Source organism: Lepidochelys kempii, chromosome 14 (assembly GCF_965140285.1).
Source record: "Lepidochelys kempii isolate rLepKem1 chromosome 14, rLepKem1.hap1, whole genome shotgun sequence".
Taxonomy (NCBI): domain Eukaryota; kingdom Metazoa; phylum Chordata; order Testudines; family Cheloniidae; genus Lepidochelys; species Lepidochelys kempii.
In genome coordinates, this window is record NC_136393.1 from 10,360,580 (window position 1) to 10,387,211 (window position 26,632).

Consider the following 26,632-nt stretch of genomic DNA (forward strand, 5'->3'; position numbering starts at 1 on the left):
GCCCTACTGAAGTGAAATGATGCACATCTGGTGTAAACTGGCATTGCTCCATGGAAGTCAATGAATCTATGTCAATTTATACCAGCTGAGGATCTGTCCTGTTTAAATGAGACTAACCACATGAGTAAGGTGAGGAAGTTGAAGCTCAAGTATTTATCATATGTCTGAAAGTGTCTTAAGCAAACCAAAATTACCCTACCTCCTTTTCTTTCACGTTGACGGATTATTACAAAAGATTAACAGCCAAAATTAAAGCTTTTCAGTTTTCACCCAGTTTTCAGTTTTACTTGGTCATAAAAACCCATACGCTTCTAATGAACAAAAAGCTGTGGTCAACGATGGACAAAACATAAAATTCACAAACATCTACAGGTCAAAAGAAACAGCTGTTGGAAGCCCAGGAAGGATGGCTTTTTGGTTAAGGTGCTGGAGTAGAACTCAGGAGATCGGTATTCACGTCTGTGCTCTACTACAGACTTCCAGAACGACCTTTGGCAATTCACTTAGTCTCCCTGTGCCTGAACTCCCCATTTGTAAAAGAAGGGTAATAATAATTCATTTGCCTGCCTTGTCTTGTAAGCAGGGACTGTCTGAACGTGTCTCTGTGTGTGTATTATTATTATTTAACATTTATATAGCAGTAGTGCTGACAGCCCAGCCAGGTCTGGGCCGCATTGCATTAAGTGCTGTATAAACATACGGAAAATGACAGCTACAGAGGTTAAATCTAAAATGGGGCCCAACTTCAGTCGAGGTCTGGGAGCACTACTGTAATGCAAACTACCGCCACGACTGCCTAGTGAAGTTGCGTGGAGCAAACTGTTTTAGAATTGCTCTTGTTCTGAAATATTTAGGGGAGTTTGATCAAATTATTCGCAATTTAGAAAATATTATTTGCAAAGCTGCTTAATTTAACATGGGAGGAAAAGTGGCAAATCCAGGTGGTGGTCAAAATTCAGGACATAGTGTAAAGGAGGAGGACTCCTGAAATCACCAGAAATAATCTTGCTGTGGAGTGCAGTAACTTTCCACAAGAGCTGTCTGATTTTAACATCAGAGTCATAATTGCCTTGGACCAAAAAAAAAGGGCCCTATTCATCAGAATAATTTACCACGACAAGCCACAGCTCTTAGCAATGCTGGGGAAGATGGGGCTTAGGGACACAGCCAGGCTACTGGCTCCTTTATGACTTTTATGGGATCTGAACCAACCTTGCCAAAGAGGAAGTTGCAATGACCATTTAAAAAGGGACCAAGGCATCTCTGAGAATGCAAACATATATGATATAGGGACAGGACTCTGACCTGCTGTGACATAAAAAACACCCCACATAAAAGCAAAAGCAACCAGATCTGGGTGTTAAGTGATGCCTTCTATAGCTACTCCACTATATCAAAAAATCAGTCCAACAGCTCAGATAAAGCAGAAGTTTTGCACCAGGAAAAAAGCCGAGCGATACTCTGATGTGAATACATATATGTGTACACGTTTTCATTTCAAACCCCAGTATCATGACTGGAGCTTAGCCAGGAGTCCAAGGATAATCCCACTTACTACTGTGAAAAGTGTCATCAGGCATTTAACAACCACAAGGGGAAGAGTAAGAATTACTCCACACCTCTGACATCCTAAAGGTTTTTGAAGAATGGTCGTCTCTAGAGCTCTGCTTTCAGAAGCTGGCTTGCAGCCTCTCGCCTCCAAGTACGATCATTCTTCATGTGGACATCTTGTGGACACATAGCCATGCTTACCGCACTCGGCTGACATCTTCAGAATTCGCTACCTTCTGTGAGACCAGCAAAGGGTGACAGACCTTCCTGGATCCATGCAAATGGTAAGTGTGGAGCATATCTGATAGCATATCAGGACTGAGAGGGAAGGTTCTATGGGTCAAGTTCTCAGCTGGTGTAAACTGGCATTGTTCCAAGTTCCAGAGGATGATCTAACCTTATCTCCCTCATCAAGATTCAACTCAACAGTTGTCAGGCCTTGGCAAGGTGTAGAATGTTTACAGGCAACAACCACTGGACATGTTAATTTTATTTGTACTTAGTTTTGCACAAATAAGCCAAGATGAGAACAAATGATGAATAAAATCAGTGGAGGAGAGAGAGATGGTTACACAGCACAAAGTGGACTCTGAGAGCAGGGAGAGTAAAGCAACCTGCTTTACATTTTTAATGTAAATGTTCTAGGGACTGCACTATATCCTTCTGCCTATTTGGTAATTAAGGGAAGAATGAGCTTGTGCTGGGGCTCGCACAGACTGGGCTCCACGTGGATCTGGAAGTGGGAGTTGTTGCTCTCTGATTTGCTTTTGGATTTCCACACAGAAATCCAAGTAACGCAGCTGGGAGGTATGTCACCTGTGTCCTTTCTAAAGCGATGGCAGTGTAGCTACAAGGGGACCCAGCTAATGGTATGTGATTCCTGCTGGACCCCTGCTGCTAATGGGCAGAGGAAAGGGGAGAGGAAAAGCAAGAGCTATTCTTGTAGCAGGGCTGCTGTTTTCCCTTGGAATTGGGGGTCGGGGCTCCTTTCGCTCTGAATCACCGAGGTCTGTGAGGGTTGGTAGGTGGCATGCCCTCCACAATCCATAGCTCCCGAGTTCCTTCCACTTGTGGGGGTGGTGCAAGGAAAGCTCTTCAAGAGTGACCTCGGGGAGATTTCCGCACCGTGGCCCACTCCTGTGTGTTTTGCTGGGGTGGGTGAGGAAGAAAGAGATTTCCCTTGTTCCTTACTCAGGGAACTGATGAAACTAAGGGAGGGTTTCAGGGTGTGGCCCACTGTGAAGGCCAGTGGAAGGCCACATTGCCCTGGAGAGGAAACAAAGAATTCTGAGCCTCACGTGTAACAGCCACATGACAGAAAAGAGTGATGGCATGACTGCCAGGGGCTGTGCTGGGCGGAGATAGTGGGCAGAGTTGCCAGGCACAGGTACCTTGAACCACAGAAAGGGTCTCAAATGAGGCAGCCAGCGAGAGGCCAAGTTTATACATGTCTAGCTGTCCAACAGCCTTTGCAACTGAGTTGCGTCCTACAGGGAAGGGACAGGTGGGAGTTCTACCTCCAGATCCCTCTGCCCATTGAAGTCAATGGGGGTCTTTCCATTGGATGTTGGGTCAGGCCTCCAGAGCCCAAATGCCATGCGGGTGAAGGGGATTTCACTCTAACAGGGAAGGAGGGTCTGTGAAGTGTGGCAAGGGGGCAGAATAGGGTAAAACAACGATTACTGCCAGCTTTGAACAATGGAGACAAATACAGAGGGGCTGAAAGCCATTCCATGGAGCCTTGAATGAGACACTTTCCTTTTCACTTTCAAGCAGCGACTTTAGATCCTCAAGGACAAAAACCCAGTGATTTGGTTTTTATTGAGAAAGCCTTAACCATTATTTCAATCAGAAAAACTGAAAATCATGATAAGTGAAGTGGAAATTTGGTGGGCATATTTTGAAATGGAAATGAAGTGGTTATATATTCATATTCTCCGTGTTCATAGGCATGTTTGCATTAATTACAGGAAATGAATACTAATTTATGATTGCCCCTGCTTGCCATCAGACTGCATTTATTTACAGATGAGGTCAATGAAAAATTAGTTTAGTCTTTTTTTTTCTTTTTTTTTTTACTGCTGTTTAGAACACTCAAGACTGTGTTTTCCTCTAGATTTGTCATGGTTAATGAATGTTGCTTCAGCAGTCAATCATGCACTCTAAATGCTGTCACACTTTTTTTTAAAGCCTCAGTCATGAACCATGACAGAAAAATAAACAAATAAATATAAAGCAAAAAAAAACACAACTCTTTTCACTGAGCAGCTACACTATGCAAAAATCTCTTGGGAAGGTTAAAGGAGGCCAGAATAAATGATAATATAAGTGCTGTGGACATAGAAAAGCAATAAAGGTGTACCAACACTGAGGGTCTGGCAAAAAATCCCAACACACACACCCATACACACGCACACACATACACTCTCTAGTGAAAAAAATTGGCAATGTGAGTAGCCTCAAGGTGCAATTTCCTGGAGCACTGAGATTGACATGCCAGTCCTAAATGTTGTTAATTTAACTAACTTCAAATTAATGACACAGTCTGCAGTGGCTGAACCCTTCAAACACAGTCTCATTATAGCCTTGCTGGGAATGTCCTAAATATAGGCATTGACAGTTTAAAACAAATTCGTATATATTTGTGTATTTTTAGCCAAAAGTAAGGCGTCAGAGTTTGTGTCATGGTTTAAGGTTGATTAATTGACTTGGTAAATTCTCCCCCCTCCCCCGCACTCCCCAAATTATGCAGGAAAAGTCCCATGACAGAAGACAAAGGATAGTTTTATAACCACAATAAGTGCTATTAGTGTTCCCGTGCAGTGAGGAGGTATAATCTGAGCTGAGTTTTCATTGGTGCAGTTACCACATATTTACCGATGCCATCCTGCCAGTTCATTGCTACTGTCATTCTCTCATTGATCCAAAGCCCAACAAAGTGAATGGAAAGACTCCCATTGACTCCACTGCGCTTTGGATCAGGCCCTAAAATTGTGGTAATCTGATTTTAATGGGACTGTTAGCTCAACAGTGATATACCTCCACATTCCTTGCTACCTCGTTGGGACACCATGGCGTGGACCAGAATAATCGTCCCATTACTCCATAGGCATAACAGTCTATTAGCCTGTTTCATATACTCAGTGCCATTAGGGACCTATGAGCTCTGTATTACTGACTCAGGCCCTGTCTACCTATTTTCTAAAGATTTCCCACTATTGCTAACATCAGTTCAGCTCCACTGGTGTTAATAATGTTAAACTGCCCTAGCTTGGATGGGGTGCTGGCTGAGGCAATCATTTTTAACACGGTTATTTAGCTCTGGTAACCCTGCCAGCAGCTGGTAGTCCATCTTACATATTCCTAAGGCTGGGTACACTGAGGTCCTTTTATACTGGCTGAATGGCATAAATAGGCCATGCTCTAAATAGGAACTAGGAACCAGATTTTTAAAGGTATTTACTTGCCTAAAATGCAGCTAGGTGCCCAGTGGAAGCACTAAACACTTTTGAAAATCCCCCACTGGCAACTATCTACATCAATAGGTTCCTAAATAATGATAAAAATGTGGGCCTAAATCCACTGATCTAGTCTGACCTCCTGCATAACCCAGACCAGGTACCTGAACATGATTGAGTCCAGTAATTTATAGTGACGGCTTCTGTTTTTCAGGGTGTATTAAGTTCATTTTTTAGCAATTTGTGTTCTGTGATGATATGCAAACATCAGGGTTTTTCACTTTTTATATACTGTAATGAGAAGATTTTTGGGGGGTACATCCCAAAATTCTTGTTTAAATAGGATCAACTTTAATTTTTATTATATGTATAAAAATGACTTACATGTTAGTTTAAGCTTTGTAAATTTGTTATGGATCCCTGGTTTAGCATTTAGTGCATTTCATATACCTCTCCCTGGCACTAGGCTGACATTTTTTATAACGCATATTTACCACAGATAGAAGCTGATATTTAATAAAAAAATAAAATAATACAAATACGCTCACCATCATATAGAGAGATTGTGTCCTTTCCCATCATATTAATATCCCAATGTAGTCAAAAAGTACGTTTATGATGTCAAGAATAGTCATTTCCATCTTCAAGCAAAATGGATTTTAAAATTTTTATTAGTTTTTTTAATTGCATCCACAATTCATAATGCAGAAGTGTTGTAAATTCTGTTTGCATGTACAGTCCTCCCTATCTATGGAGTGTCCACTGGAATGTAGGCATTGGCTGCACTCAGTAGCGGAAGCAGATTTAAAGTACCTAGCATGAATTAATGTTAGATACAAGCCAGGGACACTGCCTATAGGGAAAGCAGGGAAGTCAACCTGAATTGAGTAACCATTTCCAATATCTTTTTGGCTGTTCATTGGATAAACACTAATTTTTTTTTGTATTTGGGGTGTTTTATAGGTGTTTTTTACTTAAAACCTAAAATCAGAAGCCCTACCTATAGTTGAAGTACAGCATATACTTTAGAAAGACATCTTGTCTCTACTGAAAGACAGTAAGTGATTAATTTGCCACTTGTCTTGGTACAGCTATGCTAGGGCTCGCAATGTTGCTAACACTAGTGGACATGAACCAGTTTTAGCAGCAATGGGGCATTTGTAGACAATGTACCTACGGCAGACGGGTCCATAGAGCCGTGTGACCCAGAGAGAGAGAGGATGCAGTCAAGTAATAGATTTTGCTTTCTGCTTTGTGTCTTTCATCCCAAAGAGCTTTAAAATGAAGATTAAACAAGCCTCAAAACATAAACCTAATACTTAAAATGGAGATTACTGCACATACCATGGTAACTTGAGCAGCTATAATTGGTAATTGTCAAGTATTTAATGAGCCCTAACCCTATAGCATCATATAAACTACCATTGTCTATACTATCTGCACTTGAGGGGTGTAAATTCTAGTGTGCACTAGGGTGTCTCACACTAACTACTATCATAACAATAACTCTGATAAATATGGATCCTGTGCCTACGTGGAATACGTATGTCTTCATGTTCCTACACGGCTATACCTATGGAGACTCATGGGTGACACACTGAACCAGCGAAAGTGAACAGCTATGTCTGGACATTATTGAGGCCATTCCCACGTGACTTTGGTGTGTTCCCTCTTTACGGCACACGGCAAGCAGCTAACTTTATCCCCAGAGCCACTTAAAGCTAGTCTAGAGGTTGGGATTTGCTGGGTTGGTAGGTTGCACCCCAGTTGCTGACACATGGGACAGGAAAGACCTGCTGAGCTTGTGCTCAGGAAGCAAATACCTCTGCAACTGTCTCCAGTTGTCGTGGTGTCATTGCTGCCTGTATTCATCTTACAAACAAAAGCAGATGGGCTTTTCTCTTTTATGTAATTTAATTAAGCCTCCCAGAGCATGAGGAAGCCCTTCGTATGGATTATTTGGAGCAACACAATTTGTGTTCTGCTATACTTACAGTGCGGGCTTTCCTTTGCGCCAATCCTCAGAAGAATCCTAGCGATAGGCACGTTGTTTGTCAGGATGGCAATATCCAAGGGAGTTAATCCCTCACTATTCGGTGTGTTCAGATCCAGCTCCTCTGGTGTATATTGATAGAGGAGAATCTGAACAGTGTCCAAATCCTGCTGTTCCACCGCCTCAAACATAGCTTCGTTGCACTGGAAATTCTGTACATCAGCAACAGCAGAAATTAGTTACAATTCTTCCTATGGCAGCCACAAGTTTTATTTTGTATCCTGTTCAAGGGACCACTGGCCCAATCCTATAGTCCAAGCGTAAAAACTACAGGAAGGGCCCTACCAGTAGGTTCGTCTCCCCCTGGAGATGTGCAAATTGTTTTCAACAAAGCCCATCTCCCCTTGCTTCAGGTTTCATTATACCCTTGAACTCAGTTCAGGTTCGTTGGAAGGTTCAATGAGGTTCACAATCCTTCCAAAGCAAATCTGAGCTGATTTACAGGTTTTTCCTGAAACCAAGCCACAGAAGTGATCTTTTAAGATTTAGATGTGAAACGGGGTGAAAGTTTGTGGTTTTGGCAGAGGGTTTGACTCTGAGGTTGTTCAAACTCCAAAACTCAAAGCAAAACACTGGGGGATGTAACCCAAGGTAATCAACATCCAGCTAAAACAAAGCAAAACTCAAAAAGTGTTTTGCAGCTTTATCATGAGCTGGTACCAGGCACTGGTTCTGAAATTGCTCATAAATTCTGAACTCTTCAGGGCTTATTATTATTATTTGTTTTTCCATAGCACCAAGAAGCCCTAGTCATGAAGCAGGACATCTCTGTGCTAGGCTCTGTATAAAAACAGAACAAAAAGATGGTCCCTGCCCCAAGGAGCTTCCAATCTAATTATAAGACAAGACACAACTGACGGAGGAGTACCAGTAAGAAAAAAAAAGAGAGATAATATTTGTCAGCATAATAGGCAGCGGTCTCTGCATGCTAGCAGTGTATCTGGCTTCTCTTCACTGCTGTAAGAGCTTGGAGTTATCACTTGAGTTTTTGCTCGTAATCTGACTCCCATCCACCCAAAAAAACCTCTAGCTCAAGTTAAATGGTATGTCTGCACTGTAATACTAGCGCATGCATGCATTGTTGCCCACATCCCTCTACCATCCACACACAACCCCCCCCAAGCATGTGCTTATTTGTGCTTTGAACCTGTGCTTGCTTCAACAGCTTGGGGTATGGGTGAAAGCTCAGGCTGGAATCCACCCACTTTGCAGTGAGGACTCAAGCAAGATCACATAAGTCCTGATGATCCTCCAACACCCTTCCCACAATTCCCCCAAAGGACAGACAAGTTCTCCCACAACTGACAGAACTGACTGTGAAAGAATCCTAGCCTTTCTCAGCTCAAAGAACCCTGGGATACACCTCCAGAGACACAAAAGTGACAGCCGAAACAGGGAGGATACAGTAATGCAGGTAAGGCTTTGCAGAGGAAACTTTGCAGTATAGACATACCCACAACTACCCAGCAGCTGCGAATGTAATCACTCCGTGCAACTTGACTATTGCTGTGCCGTGTAGACAGTCTCACTTGAGCTAGGGTAGGTTAGCTCGACGGCAATAACTTGAGTGTACCAATTCAAGCTAACTGTTGCAGTGAAGACAAGCCCTAGGCCACTTTTAAATACCCTAATAATTTCACCTGCTTCCAGAGGAAACCTGTGACTAGGAGAAGGATTGAAACTCAGTGGAGCTTGTCATCATTAAGTAAGAAGAGGGGATGGGACTGAAGTAGATTAACTGTCTGGGTACCTCCAAAATATCGGCAGGCAACCAAATACGTGTATCTGTGTGGTACTCAGAAAAATGCAGGATTGAGTGGGTGAGCACCTGAAAAATAGAACCCAAGGATATACCATGTATTAGCATCTTCTCCGCTATTCTAGGCTAGAAAAGGACAGTGAGGCCCTCTTTCCCCTCAACAATAGATAAAAGAACTAAGAGAAGTGATAAAGGAAGAGAGATAGGATGTAAAGAAACATATCACTCCTTAATTGAGCTGGGGAGAAGCAGGTGCCGGAAGCTAGCATGGTCTGCAGGGTTTTTGTTTATGAAAACATCCTTCTAGGGCTCTACAGTGGTGACGTGTTATTTGCCAAGTTACTTTAAACTCCCTTTCAATGTCCCTTTGTGATAATTACCCAACAGCTTTCTTCTTTTAAAAGTGAATTATTAGAAGCAACTGGCCAGCTGTGCAAAGAGAGCTCAGCATGTTGCCATGCAAGGGAGCTACAGTTTGGGTGGATGTACTGTGCTGAAGGGCGCATTAAAGAAATACTTGGATATGAGAGAGAGAAAGAGCTTCAGGACTGAAGCTTGGCTCTCCCTCGCTGCTGGAAGTGGAAATGTTACAGAGGCAGCCTGCTCAGCGCACTCACTAGCTCTCCCGTTTGGCCTATTGAAGGCGAAGCGTTGCTGAACTCTGCGTTCAGGCCCTCATTGCTGCAAGAGGCCTGGCGGAGCGTTGGAGAGTAAAAAGGGGATAAATGAAGGGATTATGGAGACTCCAAGGAGGCATCTGTGGACCTCTAGAGGAAAATAATTATTACCTGTGAAAGGGAAGCTCTGATAACATTGAACTCAGCTGGAGCTGCAGGTGATTGGCACCTCTGAAAATCAGGCCCAAGATGTCTCGAGTTGGGCACCCAAAAATTAATGGATGCTTTGGTGGATATAGGACTATACTAGCTTTTCAAGACAGTTCTGCTAGTATATCTTTAATACCTGTCAATGGCATTGTTGAATCAATACTCTGCTAGTTGTTCCACATTGTGTGGTGGGCTCTGTGATGTACGCGCTATACTAGGATGAGATCCCCAACTCCAGTGCAATAGATCTGAGCTCTGAAGCAGATCAAAGACCAAAAACCCCCAAACCAAAAAGTAAAAAAAACCCACCCCAACAAAATTTCTCATAGAATAAAATTTTCAAAATCTGTGTATTTTGGGTCAATTGAAATGTTTCATTCCCATTTCAACTTTTTAAAAAAAATTATAACGTACATTTTGAAATGAAAAATCAAAATGTTCCTAATGTTTTGACCTTATCGAAACACTTTGTTTCAAAGTTTTGTCTTTTTTAAAAACAAACCTTTGCTGAAACCTACTCGTTCCAGCACAAAGTTTAATTTTCAACAAAATGGCATTTTCTGATGGAAGAACTTAGTTAGAAATTTTTTGACCAGCTCTAACTATAATGTTCTAAACAAGCAAACTACCTTAAACGTATACAATAACTTTATGAGAAAGAATGTAACAGTGCAGCACACCTTCTGCTTAGAGGAAACATGGACATTGCTCAACATGGGAAATACAAGAAATATTGCAACTACTGAGATGACGTTATCTAAACGTTTAAACGGGCAGCCACTCTAAGTGGTACTACTGTGATAAAGTAGATACGGTGGCCCACCCAGAACAGAGATTAGCAGTATTTAAAATTGTCTGCACTCAAAATTTTCACCTGTTTCATTTCACCTCAGCTACCATAAATAACACACATTTGCTTTAAGCTTTTCAATCCTTTCTAAGAAGGTTGTATAATAGATCACACCTGTTGCTTTCAAAATAGGTCTTTCTGTACATTTTATTTTGAGAGCCCAAGATAAAAAACTGAGAAGTAAACGTTTTTCTCTGACAATTTCCAAGCAACTCCATTTCATAAACACTACTCAGGAAAGACACTCAAGATAACTAATTAATTCTCCTTGTATTTAATATAAGGAATTCTAATAGCCAGATTTCATATACCCACCCAGTGCTTTGATGCTAGTGGGAGGGGTGCAAGAGAAAAATCTTAAAATGATAGATGAATGAATGGCAGATGGATAGAGATTATCATCCAGTTATCTAAATCATAATTTGAATAGTTTTAAAGGCAAACTGTCATTGGTTAGGGCACGTCTCAATGTAAGAAAAGATCCTGTCACATATTTCTCAATTGTAAGGCAAAACCTAAAAGGAGAGAAATTTTTACTGCAATGCAGCAGTTGCCTTGCACTACACAGCAGCTCCACACATCTGTTCCCCTCCTTTTCTAATGCTTGATTTGGATCACTCTGAAATTAGAACTCAGCACTTTCTTCATGTGTTTGTGGGGTTCCCCTCCCATCTGAGATGATAAAACACTGCTTTTCATTAGTGGCATGGATCCTGAAACATTTCGAGTGTCTTCAACTCCAACTGGAGTCAATGGGAATTAGATATTATTACATGTATTTAATAGTTGCCCATTATTATGCTGTCTAGGCACATTTAACATGTTTTAAATTGGGTCATTAACATTCCAGATAAGAAGAGCAAAAGGGTTACACTCCTTTTCTCCCTGCAGCTTTAAGGCTAAGGATGGAGAACTATGAACTATATCCTACCAAAACCACCTTTATATTAAAAATTAGAGTTGGCAAATAATGCCACTTTTTGTTTCTCCAGGCATATTTGTTTGGACTTTAAAATAAATTCATTTCAGTCAAGTTGGTACCCTTTCTAGTTCATTTCCTGTGAATATTTGAGCTCTCTATTTTACTGCCACATACATTAACAGAAAGCAAAATTCAAAATTAATTTCAGAATATATGTCAGAAGCACCTGCATGTTCATCCAATTTGAAAACAGAAACTATACCAGTGCAATGAAGATTATCTGACTAGTGTTTATGGAGCGCTATTTAAAGACCAAATATAATCATCCACTTACTTTGTCTTCATATTAATGCAAAGCTCAAAATCAGTCTTACAGACATTACATCATATAGGGGCAATCCTTGCATTAGGAAAAGGCAGAAAAAATAATAGGCTTTATAATTTGGGGCCAAATTGTGCAGTGTGCATTGTTTAGCTGAACTGAATTCAGGGGCATGACTCTGGATTTCTAGCCTATAACTGGGAGCAGAATTTGGCCCTTTCTTTTTCAAACATATACTATTTTTATATGTATGGTACTAGACAGCAGGCTGGGTGCTATACAGCTGCTGTACCTAAAACAAGTTCTGGGTGAACATTGCACAAATTATTGGGGAACTTTGATGAGATTTTTTTAAAATTCAGGCTCAATAAAGCCTTAATTCAGCAAACCACCCCTATTCCTCAATGCATTTAAGCACATGCTTAAATTTAAGTGCATGCCTAAATCCTGTTGACTTTCATGGGACTTAAACAAATGCTTAAAGTTAAGCAAAGGCTAACGGGTCAGATTTTCAAAGATATTTAGGCACCTAAGATGCCAGTAAGTGCCCAGTGAGATCTACATAGACATTGTTCAAAAAATCATATTAGGCTCCTATCTATATCTTTAGTTGCCTAAATGCCTTTGAAAATGTGGCCCTAAAAGCTTTACTGAACAGGGATGCGCCTAAACGTGTGCTTAAGTGCTGTGCTGAATTGGGGCCTAAATTAGTTCACCCCAAAATGCAAATACGAAAGTTCATAATCACACAGAAAATCTGATGCAGAGTTGCTCTCATCTAGACAAGGAGAAGAGCAAGTATTGTAACCTACTCTTGGCATCCAATCAAAACAGCAGAGGCCAAATTGCAAATATGCTGAATGAACAATTCAGAAGCAACCAATAGGCTGAAAAGTATTTGCATGAAATAATTGTCTAACAGTTTTGAACACTGAGGGAAAAAAAAAAACAATGGAAACTGTAGTCTATTCTTTTTACCTAGGTACTTATATGGCCCTCCTCCTCCTCCTCATATCTGAGCATCTTGCAATAATTACTGGGTTTTATTCTCATAATATGCTTGTGTGAGAGCAAAATATTGCCTCTTATTTTAGAGAGCGGAAAGGGTAAATTAAGTAACTTGCCTCAGGTTGCACTTGGTGTCTGCCGCTGAGCTAGGAATTGAACCCAAGTCCCAGTGAAGTGCTGCACCCACTAGGCCATCCTTCTTCCCGGTAGCGCGCAGTTTGCAAACAAGCAATATCTTTATATACTATATCAGTTAACGCAAATAGTTCACCAAACTCTTATTTAACACATCCCTTAGTATTTGCTATACTATATTCAATCACCTGCAACTCCTGGGGATGGAATTCAAATGGGGGAAAAGGAGGACTGTGATCTCATCAGACCGACATGTTCAACTTCAGACCAGCTGGTACCATCAAAATGACTCAAAAGTGCCATCCGACTTCATCTGCACCCACGGTATATTTCTCCACTGTGAAAACATCACTGGGAGCAAGCAGTATCTGATGGCCCAGTTACAAGTGATCAAGTGCAGTTTAGGGACAATTCTCAAGTTTCTACTCCCTTAACAGAGTTGCACGACAAGATTAATTTATGGAGGGTGTTACACAGATGCAAAAATGTACACTTTGAAAAGAACCACCGTGCTGCTTTGCGGTAAGCAGTAGCTATGTTCCAGTGAAGTGATTAAGTGCCGAGTGTTTAAAAACGCAGTCTCATGGAGCTATTTGCTTTGGGTTACCTAGAAAAGCCCATGTCTGGTGCTGGAGTTGGAAACAAAATGTTAAACTAGTCCCAGCAAGGAATTGCTTTGACAAACATGAGTGGGAGAATAAAGCAGCTTTGGGAGGTGGCTACGTCTCTGGCTGGACAACAAATTTCTTGAATGGAAAGTGTTGCGTAGAAAGAATGACGAGAAACCTGTTCACCACTGAACGGTGAGTAAAGGGTCTAAAAATCCTGTTCTCTCATCTGGAAATCTGATTTTAATCAGTGTGTTGACCCTATACCACAGATGTCCTTTAAGTTGAGGTTTAGGATTAAAAAACGTATCAGCTAACACCTTGATGTGTCATATTTTTACTCCTTACTGGTAGTTTCCTGATTATTTTCCACAGTGAACAGTGAAAATAATAGATAGTTGGTTGATTGGCTTGCTTAGCAGGGACCTGATCCAAAGCCCACAGAGGTCAGTGGGAATTGTGTCATTGACTTCAATGGGTGTTGGATCAGGCTCTGGATCACTGATGAGATATAGAAACTTTCACCTCTAGCATTTGGCCTACAGCAGGTCAGTCGTGGCAAAAAGCCATTACACTTTCATGGCTGCATAATGGATTGGAGGCCATAAAAGTAGTGAGGCTCGATCTATTTCCCATTATACAACTGTCCACATCATACCTGGCAATAGAGTTTTGTCAGTAAGGCTGAGGACTGAAACAAACACTCCCATGCGTAGAGGGGGTCCTGACAGGTCAGATCTGAGAAGGATGGTGGGCAGTGAGAGAGCAAGCCAGCAGCTCTCTAGGTGACAGAGGAGTTCAGTCTCCACAGCCATCATTTGCACCGCAGCCTTTTGGCTGAGAACAGATTTATACAGTTTAAGATCTGATGTGTTCCCTGTCTGGGACTGCAAAATAAGTGGATTTTTGGAACAGGGAGCTGGGCTAGGAACTCATTCCATCCACTCCATGCATCAGCCTGGTATTGCAGTGCATCTGCCAGCACAGTAATCATACAAAAGACATGATTTAAAAAAACCTGGTAAGAAGAAACAAAAAAAAGACAGGAGATGGGGTGGAAATCATGACCCAGTAGGCCTTTTCCACCGCTAACTCCTATACCTAGGCCTGTAGCAAACCCCCTAAATCCAAATGCTCCCCAAAATGGATCCATTCAAACTTCATTGTACAAACCCCTCTCATGGGTTAGATCAGGGGTGGACAAACTTTTTGGCCCGAAGGCCATATGTGGGTATGGAAATTGTATGGCGGGCCATGCATGCTCATGAAATTGGGGGTTGGAGTGCAAGATGGCATGACGGCTCCAGCTGGGGGTGCAGGCTCTGGGGTGGGGCTGGGGATGAGGGGTTGGGGGTGCAGGAGGGTACTCCAAGCTGGGACTGAGGGGTTCAGAGCACGGGAGGGGGATCAGGGCTGGGGCAAGGATTTGGAGCATGGAATGGGGTCAGGGTGCAGGCTCCGGGCGGCGCTTGCCTCAAGCAGCTCCTGGAAGCAGCGGCATGTCCCCACTCCGGCTCCTATGTGGAAACACGGCCAGGCAACTCTGCGCCCTGCCCTGTCTGCAGGTATTGCTCCTGCAGCTCCCATTTGCCTTGGTTCCCGGCCAATGGGAGCTGCAGGGGCGGTGCTTGGGGCGGAGGCAGCATGAGGAGCCCCTTGGCTGCCCCTATGTGTAGGAGCTGGAGTGGGGACATGCTGCTGCTTCCATGAGCCACGCAGAGCCATGGCACACATGGAGCGGGGCAAGCCCCAGACCCCACTCCCCGGCAAGAGCTTGAGGGCCAGATTAAAACGTCTGAAGGGCCAGATGCAGCCCCCTGGCTGTAGTTTGCCCACCCCTGGGCTAGATAGTGCCATTTACTTGCAGCTCCTGTTAAGGGGAGGGGTGTAGCTGCTCTGACGCAACGGCAGCATCAGGAGGTGCTGTGCCTCAAAGAAGAAATTCCTGACGCACACAGGCTATGTTCCCATTACCAAGCCCATGCACAGCTGCTTACCTCTCCCACAGCCAGGCAGCTCCCCTGGCCAGTGCATGGAAGACAGGAGACAGCCAATCCCCTGTGCCCATCATAGGAATGGGGACAGAGCCGTCCTATCATGTCCAGCGCACAGGGGCTGCAGTTCTGCCTAGCTCTTCTGCGGGCCATGTAAGAGAACAGCAGTCTGCTAATGCCCTCTCTACTGCCATGCTCCTCTAACAGGGCCAGGCTGAATCTAGCCCTATAACTTCATGAAAGAAACATCTAGCCTGATCTACGGGCTGTGATTGTTTTGAATTAACTCTCCTAGGGCTTCAGCACTTATACTGCTGCATGCAATTTTTCTTACATATAAGGCAGATTTGCACATGTTAAGGAAATCTAAGCCATACATCTTTTTCTGGCCAGTCATACGGTTCCCATTAGCAATATGGGCCTTAGGCAGCACTGTCCTGCAAGGTGCTGAGCACACTAGCCCTGATCCAGCACAGCACTTAACTTTAAGCCCATGCGTTGTTACTGTGCTGGCTGGGTGAGCAGACATTTCTTGGCACATCCACAGGCAGCCCCTCCAGGTGGCTGCTCCTCCCCTCCCTCAAGAAGCAATTCGGAGTAGAAATCCAAGGGCGTGTCCTTCCTGCCTCCAGAGGGGAGGAAATCTGCAACACCAGCAGCAGGAGGGCAGCTGCCTCGGAACCTCCCTCCAGTAATAAACAGATGAGGTTGTGTTGCTTACTGAACCTGGGCCTGAGTCATTCCATGGAGGTCTTTGCCTGTTTGTCCGAGCCTGTCAGAATGCAGCGCACGAGGCTGTCTCTGCAGCCCCACTGAAGTCAACAGGAGTAGTCCTGCGCTTGGTTAAGTGAGTGCCTACGTGCTGTGCTCAGCATCTCGTACAATCAAGGCCATAGATGGGCTTTGCGACCAGAGGAGAGTGCCAAAAGCTTGGATGTGTATGGGTCCTTGGCTCTCTGTCTAGGTTCTGATCTGGTGCTCACCATCCTAGCCTGGGACCCTTGTACTTATTCGACTGTCACTTCCTTTGCTGTTTAGAGCCATTGGCGCATACATCAAACTTCTAGAGAAAATGATCGTTCCTTATGTGTCCAAAGTGGGCTCGACGTTTTCCTTATCTTTAGGGCCAGATTCTGCCACATTTACTCATACTGTGTCGAACCTTACACCTTAAAAGTGGACTCCTCATGGAATAAAGAACTGGTACTGCAAGGGGGCTCCAGAATCTGGCCCCCAGGAAAAAAACCAATATCTGCTATCAAGCACAGTGCTTATTACCATGTGCTTCACATCAGTGGGATTCCTCTGTGTCATAAGCTCAGGAACAGGTGTGTGTCGAGCAGGTCAGTGAACAGACAAAATGCAGATGAAGAAGGATGAAGACAGGGGTACAACAGAGAAGCGAGGTCAAGGTGAAATTAGCTAATATGACAGTCTGTTACAAATGAAGTAATTACCACAGAAGTCTTTCGGAGACTGAGTCGATCTGATCTGGTCCTGAAATATGCCTCATCAAAAGATGCGTGACTCCCCTTCAGCTTCTCGGAGAGGTTGCGATACAGTCGTTTAGCAGCATTCGGAGACGACGGCCCACTGTTCTTTTTTGTCTGCGAAAGGTTCAAGTTCTGCATTTGCTGTGTCATTTTCACGGGGCAGTTCCTAGAAAGAAGGCAATGCAGCCATTGGATACAGGTTTGCTACACTATCTTCATCTGTTCAAAACTCATTGTTGTCACACACACAGCAAGACTTATGCAGCAATGGACTTCCATTAAGGTAGGCCAACCCCACCCCAAGAATACGAAGGGCCATATTTTAGATCCTTTCCATTGCTGAGTTGCTGCTTACAGAGATAGTCCCATTGACATCAGTGGATGGGAGTGTGTATGATGTGGACACCAATGGGACCACCCCTATGAGTGCCAGCCAATGGGAGGAATAAGAGCTCTAACATGTGGGTTTGATACCCAGGGAACTGACGAAGTGAGTCACATTGTGGGAAAAACAACAATTCTGGTAAAAAAAAAATTAAAAAGTGGGGGAGGAGTTTGGGTTAAATGAAAACTGGGAAAAGGGATTTATACTCTATGTATGTAAAGTGATGATATTCCCTAAATTCAACCAGAACAAGCAGGATTGCAGAATCAGGACCTAGCAATTTGGCCCTACCATTTATTGTCATAAAAGCTTTTCTACTAAACACTTTCTTGTCCCGTAATTGCGGCTACTCTTTGCCTTTAATTTGCCTCTAAGATTTAAAGCTCAACACCAACTCTCACAAGTCCTCTAAGTCTTCCATTCCCGTTGGTCAATGGTGGCACAGCAGACATTCTGAACACAAAGGTGTCCATTTACAAATAACCTCACACATTTCCCAGGCTAACGAGGTACTACAAATAAAGAAGTTCTCTGAATGACGAACATATGCCCAGAGACTCGAGATAATTGGGACATGTGACAAGGAGACTTCCTGGTTAAATCAGCACACCAGTGTATACAAACAAGAACAGAACTCTGTGTGAGCAGCATCCCTGCAACTAATGAGCAAAAAATGGATGCAAGGCAAAGCAGGCCTTCGAAGATCTCCAGGATCGTCTTTCATTGAGCCTGATGGCCATGTGAGACTGCACACGCTAGAAGTTATCTTGCTTTTTCATTATTATTAATTTGCATTTTAGTAGAGCCCAGTGGCCTGAACTGAAATTATGACCCCAGTGCACTAAGCACTTGCACAAAACACAGAGTAAGACAGTCGTTTTCCCGAAGAGCTAGTCTAAATAGATGAGACAGACAAAGGGTGGCAGGGGAAACAGAGACACAGTCAGTGCCTTTGCCTAGGTCACACAGCAGATCAACAGCAGAGGCAGGAACAGAATCCAGGTCTTTTGAATTACAGTGTGTTCCATTCACTGGACCAAGGAACCTTGTAATATTATACAGAGGTTACAATAAAAATAAAAATCTACCTTTACCTGAAATTCTGGAATTATTTTTCCTTTTTGCAGTAGAGGGAAATTGAGGTAAATGATCCTCTTCTTTTCTCCTCCCTCCCTGCAAAGTAACACACAGGAGTGGCCAAGTTTAGTGGAAGGGGGTTTCTGTAAGGGTAGCAGGAAGCTGGGTTGGAAGGTCCCCTCCATCCCATCCGGCTGAGGAGCAGCAGTGGAATCACTCTGCATGGTGCTGCAGTCGTCCCCTACTGGGGCAATATCCCGTGGATCCATATATTGGAAGATTTCCCCCTAGTCCTAGTTCCCCATACCTAGCGACATGGGGGTATGAAAGGAGCCCCTCCAAACTTGGTCTCTATGGCACACAAGGGATGTGAACACTCAGCATGGGTGCCACAAATCCTTTTTTCCTCATCCGCATGGTGGAATCACATTGGTTACATCTGGAGCAGCATGCATTGATCTGCCCCCACATACTCCATGAACCAGATGTGGAAACGGTCAGTAAGCGCTGATTTTACCGGCCAACACACGACAAGTGCAAAAACCATTCTGTTTTACTGATGCAGTGAGCGGCTCAATCAGGAGTTTTAATTGAAAACACGAGCAAAGGTGCAGTCAGTGAAATAAAACGATTTTTTAAAAATGGCTGTTAAGAGTGTGCTCGCATTAACTCCCTATTCAGACTCTTGCCATTAGTTCAATAAGTTTCTAATGAAAGTGTGAAGATACGTTTAAAGAGGTGGTTGGATTTGGTGTGTTGCCCCCAGAGATCATCAGATCCCACAGTCTCATGTTATTAATATTTAATGGCGACTCAGCACCTTACCAAAGATCACTTTATTCTCAGTCGCTCAGAGTGATGGCAAAGAGCCCCTCGGAATGCCCCCATGATAACCTGCTTCCCTGTATTCCACTGAGCAACAGATTTGAAACACAAAGGGCATCTGCTCTCACATCAGCTTTACCCTGCACTGACTACAGTATATGGCTCCTTCTGTACAGCAGCGTGTGCGAAGAATCAGCGCCAAACGCTGTGTACCAATAACGTGAAGGGTCTTGCAAACACTCACAACATAGTTCAATTCACTCTGCGCCTGTTTAAAAGTTCCAGGCATCCAGTCATGGAGCAGAGTCTACCCCACACAAGAAAAGTGAGCAGTCATGTACTGCAAATAGTAAAAGGGGAAGTTTCATGAATAATCCAGGGGCTGCAAATAGTTTGTCCAAGTGGCTGAGCAGATATTTGTGACTAGTGTATGCAGGGGAGATGTTCAGAGGCCCAGGGGACCAGGAAACACCCAACTTTCACTGAAAGTCGAAGGAACTTGGGCACCTAACTCCCATCTGCGCCTCTGAAAATCTCCCCTTGCATTTGCAGAGATGATGAATGGTTTGCAAATGCCTTGATAACAGCAAGAGAAAAGGGCTAGGTTCATTTGTAATGAACAAGTCAAACAGCTCTGCTTGGTACTGAATGGGACTTCTTAAGCCTAGAAATACCATCATGCTACGACTAAGAACAAGCAATGGTGGCCTTCGATGCTTGCTACTTCCGGCTGATCCCATTAAATCATTAAAGAACTAAGAACAACAGTGTGAACTACACCCATATCAGGACTGTGAAAAAAACACCGGTCCCCCTGACTGACATAAGTTTCACTGACAAAAGCGCCAGTGTGGACAGCACTATGCCGCCTGAGATGCACTTCATAGCTCCTGCCGCTTGTTGGGGATGGTTTAATTATGCTGACGGGAGAGCTCTCTCCCATCGGCACAGAATGGCTGCACAGGAGACCTTACAGCGGCACAGCTGCAGTGGTACAGCAGTGCTGCTGTCAGGTTATGTCTACACTACAGACCTAATTCCCACTGAAATAAACTGGAGTTAGGCACCTAGACACCTTTGAGAATCTAGGCCTGTGCAACTAAATAGGCTGCCTTTCCATCTAGAGCCAGGCCAAACAACCTATGTATTGGCCTGTCAATGCCATTCTAAGCGCTTACCCACATGGCGCATTAGTCCACACCAGGGGGTGTAAATGCTAGTGCCCACTACTGTGTCATACACTAACCGACCCAGGTGGACCCTGCCACCAACGCCTACCTCTTTTATAAGAAGGGGAATTCAGCCTCTGCTGGTGGCAGAGCCTGAACAAATCTTCTCTAAATGTCAGCAGTCTTGATTTCCCATGACTTCTGACTGCTGGGTGATGCTCTGTTAAAGGAGAGCCCAGTCCCCCATTTGCTAAGGATGGACAGCTGGACCATTGTGTTGCACACTGGCAATCCCTCTGGGAAGCTGTGATAGGCAGGAGGTCAGACTTGATAATCATGATGGTTGCTTTGGCCCTTAAAAATCGATATCATTGCTCCATTGACTTCGACAGTTATAGCACTGTGCAGCTTGAGTAACATGGTGGTGAATGAGGCTTGCTACATACAAATGAGAAAGATGCTAGTGTAACCTCAGGGACAAAATACGTTTAGGTACCAAACATTTGAACAGCACCCTTCTGAGGACCATTGCAGTAGATTGCTCTATCCATGGATGTATGCAGTGGTGTTGTAGCTGTGTTGGTCCCAGGTTATGAGAGTGACAAGGTGGGTGAGGTAATATCCTTTATGACACAAACTTCTGTTGGTGAGAGAGACAAGCTTCCAAGCTGCACAGAGCTCTTCTTCAGGTCTGGGAAAGGTACTCTGAGCGTCACAGCTAAATAAAAGATCGAACATATAGTTTAGCATAAGTAGTTAGCACCTATGCTAAGGGGCCATTCCAGGGGAAAGGGAACCATTAACACCCCTGCAGTCACAGGACAAAAAGGGGGTTAGTTGGTAACAGATTTTGTAATAAGCCATAAATTCAGTGTCTTTATTAAGGGCATGGTTTTTAGTGTCTCGCAAAGTTATGAATTTAAGCTCCCAGGCTTGTCTTTTGAAAGTGTTGTGCAGATTTCCTTTGAGGATGAGGACTGATAGATCACATATAGCGCGATCACTTTGTGAAAAAAATGTTCACCCACAGGTGATGTGATGTTTTTGTCTTTTATCATTTTCCTGTGTGTGCTCATTTGAGAGTATAGTGATTGTCTGGTTTCAACCTACATAGTTGTTACTGGAACATTTAGTGCACTGGATCTTGAAAGGTGTGTTGTGGGGGATGTTGATCATTGTAGCCGTGGAGATGTGTGTGCAGGTTTTGCATCTGTTGTTCTGGCAGGGTCTGATGCAGCTTTCAGTTGATGTGGCCTGGTGTGTGGGGAGCTTGCTCCTGATGCTGAGCTTGGAGGGTTACCGGCCACTTCACCTTGAATGGCCCCTTAGTTTAGCATTAGTAGTTAGTATATATTCTATCTGTTTGATCTTGTATTGAACTGTGACACTCTTAGTATCTTTCCCAGAGCTGAAGAAGAGCTCTGTGTAGTTCGAAAGCTTGTCTCTGTCACCAACAGAAGCTGGTCCAGTAAAAGATATTATCTCACCCACCTTGTCTCTTTAATTACCCATGAGTGGTTTTTTATGAGTTAGCCATAACTGATCTTTAAAATCAATATGCAGGTACAAAGGCAGTATTTCCCAATGGCTATAACACTAAATGGGGTGTCAGGAGACCTGGGTTCTATTTCCTGCTCCGCCACTGGCCTGCAGGATGATGTTGGGCAAGTTACTTTAACTGCTCTGTGCCTCAGTTTCCCCATCAGTACAATGGAGATAATATATGGCTCATTTGTAAAGAAATCTGAGATCTGCTATACAAGAGCAAACCTATTATTATTTTATTTGTGCATATATGAAAAATATACATCTTTATGACCACATAACCCCATGGGTGTTGCTCTTTATCCAAGGAGAGATAGGTCAAAGAGGAGGTTGAGTAAACATAGCTATAAAGCTTGCAGTGATTCAGTGACACCTTTTTTCTATGTGACAATAGTAGCACATCCACACTGATCCTGTATTAGGTCATCAGTGACCTTAAAAATGTTCACTGGGCTATTTTTATATATGAACAGAAGTACATAAAACATCACATGAACTAAGCACACAACAGCCAAGTAACAGTTGGAAATAATGTAATGCAAATTCATTGGAGTCCTGATCAGCATGTTCATAGAATGTTTGTAAAATGCAAATTATTGCTGACGATTACTGCATTTAGGACAGCACAATGGGATATGTAATAAGCAGTTATGAGATGAAAGAAAGGAAAGGGAAAATGTATGCTGCATTTCACTGAAAACTTTCTAGTAGTGTGATCTTATTAAGCTGGAGAGCTGTCTCCCAAGGGAATTGATGGAAACTAGACTCAGTAAAAACACGGAACAATCCTGCATTGGGAAGGCAATTTGATAATCTATGGGGTCTTTTCATCTCTAACTCACATGATTCAAAACTACTCCAAATGCAGGGATATTCAAATTGGCTGGTAGCAGTTTTATAACATCTAAGCAATTTTATAAGAACATCTTTAGGCTTTTTTTATAAGAAATTCAGGTTAGCTTTCAGAGCCATGTCAGATGATACAGCAAAACATACATCATTATCACTGAAGTTACACATTGGACATGTCTTCATGTTTTTAACATATGGACAATTGAAGATGTGCTATGATGAAGGATGGATGATTTCTAGAGTTAAACTGGTAGCAGTGTATTATAAAAAAACAAACCCGGTAGGTGCTAGGTGGTGCAGTGGGGATGATATATTCAAGGCTTTCACCTCTGGAAACCACAGCACATATCTAGCTTAGGTCACAAATTTAAATGAGTTAGGTGATCTCAGTGCTGTTCTGAATAGGTCTTTTTGTGCACATCACAATAACCGTCACAATATTTGACCTAACTGGCTAACGCTTGTCACAGTCAATCAAGAAATTGACGACAAATGTGCTGCAGGTTTGGGGGCATAGGTAGTGCTCTGCAGGGTAGCCTGCAGAGCATCTGCTCACATTATAACTGGGCATAACCAATACTGTGAGTAGTCCACTTTTTTACGAATTAAAAATCACAACAAAAATGGTTCCAATAATGAATATCTGAATCACCGAGCAAACAGTCTTCTGCAGACATTTTACACTAGTAATGGCCATCACATGCAGACACTGGTTCTCATTATCACTCTCATTTAGCATGTACCAACTAAGAGAGGGAAGTCACCCAACACATGTTTCATACTGTACACAATGTAATCTAATTTTTGTGATCAGGTTTCTGATCACACATCCCAGGCACTACTTAAGTAATCTTTCCTAACAGGCATGTGTTTTAAAAGTGCAGATTTGAGATAAAATCCATTTAAATAACCTACCCTTGAAAGCAGCTTATTTCATCTTGGGGAACTGATCAAATATTCACGCACAGTTTCTAAAATCACATTGCAAAAGAAAAACAAATCCCTGGATTACGTATCGGTGTGTGTCGATTATACACATATGAACATACTGTATACACAGGCACACTGTATAAATACAGCATAGGTGTAGATGTGTTAACTTTGGAAGATTTGATAAAAAAAACACACACACACAATAGATAATAATAACCCCCCCACACACGTATTTATTAAGTGATTTCATTCACCAACACATAGCTAGAGAACATATGAGTTAGAGAATTAAATTTGACTTACCAGCTTAGGCTGTACAATGCAGAATGGAAACAAGTTGGTAGTAATTGTCCACTATCTTCATTCAATATTTCACATTGGCTTTGCTTTCTTTTCTGGTTCAGCCTCTTTCCTACACTGTATGAATGATCAAAAAAGGAAAGAGCTTACTACAAGCAATTACTGACGTCCAAGATCACTGATTAAATCTCAGTGCAAAAACCAAAGATAAAAACAAATTATGAAACATCTGAAGTAAAATATCTGATGTCTTAACACTACTTGTGCTCTTAGTGCTGCAGCTATAGTAATGACCGGTATCTAAGGCTCTTGTTTCTGTAGTCAAAGATGCCATGACTTCTGTATGCTTTTAGCCTGTTGTGTCTCTAAGAATTGATCAGCACAGCATGCAAGTAGAACAAGTAATCACTGCCCAGAGTAAACAAAACGAGAATTGTAGTCAATTGTCACTCAGTATGAACAAAAAGACATTAATGCAGTCATCTTAAAACAATTAGTTCTAAGTTAAATCAATAAGAGAAAAATAATCCTCGCCCTACACTTTGTCCAGCAATTCATGATTGCATATGATGTACTGTTCTTTCTTTCACCAAGCTACCAATACAGCTGTCTGCAATCATAGCAACAAAAGCAGCAACCATAGCCATAGCTCTGGGACATCTGCAAGATCATTTCAAAGCTCCCAGCATGAATAGGTTATCTTTAAAAGGTTATGAAACCCGTAACTCCCCCCACCCCAGCACGTACAACTTTAATGATGCTTATATTTTAGTTACAACAGGTCCCCAAGAATTAATTTTAAAATGCTTCTGACAGTACAGCCTGGTACAAAAACAGTGACAAAAAAGAGGTGGGGTTTTTTTTAAATGTATAGTAGAAAATGTAAAACCTGGATCCCATTGAACCCAGTAATATGTTACAAAGTCAGAATATGCAAAAAGTTTACCAAACCTCAGAATGCTAAAAATACAGATATGTGTTGGACTGAAGATAAACAAAGACGCTCAAGTAAAGCACTATATGTTTTTGGATCGCCTTCCTGGTTAAATTCGAACAACCATAAAAGTTAAGCACCTAGCAACAGAATAAAATGAAAAGACTCTTTTAGATTCTCACTTTGGGATGTGTCTATATCAGTTGTCTATAAGAGTGATTTTACTATTATTATTTGTATTATCATAGCGCCCAGGAGCCCCAGTCATGGGCAAGGATCCCACTGTGCTAGGTCCCTGCCCCAAGGAGCTTACAATCTACATATAAAACAACAGGTGGATACAAACAGACCAACCAGGGGGTACAACAGAACAATGAAACAGTACTGGCCAGCGTGATAGGCAGGGACCTCACATACTAGTAGCCTGCCCACTGTTCAGTTTTTTATAGGCACTGTGGGTTTTAGAGTGAGCCTGGAGTAGCCTCTCTGACTCAGTGCAGTTACTCAGGTATGATTCTGGAAAGTGCTGAGCATGCTCTGGGAGATGGTGGCCACGCTTGATTCTCACCCACTTCAAAAGAAAGTTGAGGGTGCTGAGCTTCTTCTTGCAGGGTGGTGTCCTGCTTACGCCAGTGCAGCTGAGAGCAGAATCTGTCCCTATGCCCCTACATGACATGGGGTCTGTTCTTACACAGCCTGCAGCAGAACTGGCTGGACAGCTGAATATAACTCTGACTTCTGTGTTGAATGGTAAGTGCTTTCAAACTTTGGGGAGTTTGAAATGTGGATCTAGGCGCTCTGCAGCGTGAGCCCATCTCAGGTGATTAGTCAAAACAATGATCCTTAGATTGGAGCCAACTAATAGCGATCATAGCCTTCTACTAACTATAGCTTCAGCAATCTGTTAGGCATAAGCTGCATAGTATGGAGTAAGAATTCCAATCTGTTTTTTGAAACTTGGTGTCAGACTTCAGTAAACCTAGTGAAGCTGAGAAGAGGTCTGGACTCATGAAGGCGAGCACTGGAATTATTTTAAGCGTCTACAGGTTTGCTGCTTAATGCCGACATGTTAGCTGCTTATGTTTAACTGGTCAGAGCAGTGCAAAGTGTTCCCTGCAAAACCTTGGCACTCCACAGAACTCACCTGGTTTCGGATTTTGTTCTAAGCTGGCAACCCAGCCCAGGTTTCAGTAACAAGATTTGCCAAACTGGGCCTAATATTTGACATTGAAATGGTTTTGGATCAGAACTGGGTGAAACTTGGTGGTTGTTTTGCTTTGAGGTTTTCTGATTCATTCAATCTCAAGACTCAGTGAAAACCTACTGGGATGCAAATAAATCACATGTGAATTGCAACTGCAGAAAATCTTTGCATCTCGGCTTGGGCCCGTTTGAGCACCATTCTGTCAATGGTGGAGGATGAACTAGTTTGGAGACTACTTCAGTGGTGATGAACTCGTTTGGCAAAGGAGATCTGTCAGAATGGGTCTTGTTCAAAAGCACATCAGCAGGGAGACGTAAGGCTAAACAAGGCCCACTGTGATGGAAGTGCCAATCTTGCTCACATATTCTCATGAGGAAAAGCGTGGTTTGTGGAAATCTTTGAGGGTGTGGGGATAAATTGAAAAAAAA

The 26,632-nt window shown here is 42.8% G+C and overlaps 1 protein-coding gene across 1 annotated transcript in view; it reads right to left on the reverse strand.

Annotated features, from left to right (window-relative positions):
- Positions 1 to 17,145, reverse strand: part of ANKFN1 (ankyrin repeat and fibronectin type III domain containing 1) — a 98,294-nt gene extending 81,149 nt beyond the window's left edge. The window contains exons 1-2 of the mRNA XM_073311045.2: positions 16,945 to 17,145; positions 7,004 to 7,214 (exon numbers count right to left, since the gene is read on the reverse strand). Of these exons, the coding sequence (XP_073167146.1) occupies positions 7,004 to 7,214; positions 16,945 to 17,130 (397 nt within the window). The 5' untranslated portion in view covers positions 17,131 to 17,145. The remainder of the gene's footprint in view (positions 1 to 7,003; positions 7,215 to 16,944) is intronic.
- Between the last annotated feature and the right edge of the window lie 9,487 nt (positions 17,146 to 26,632).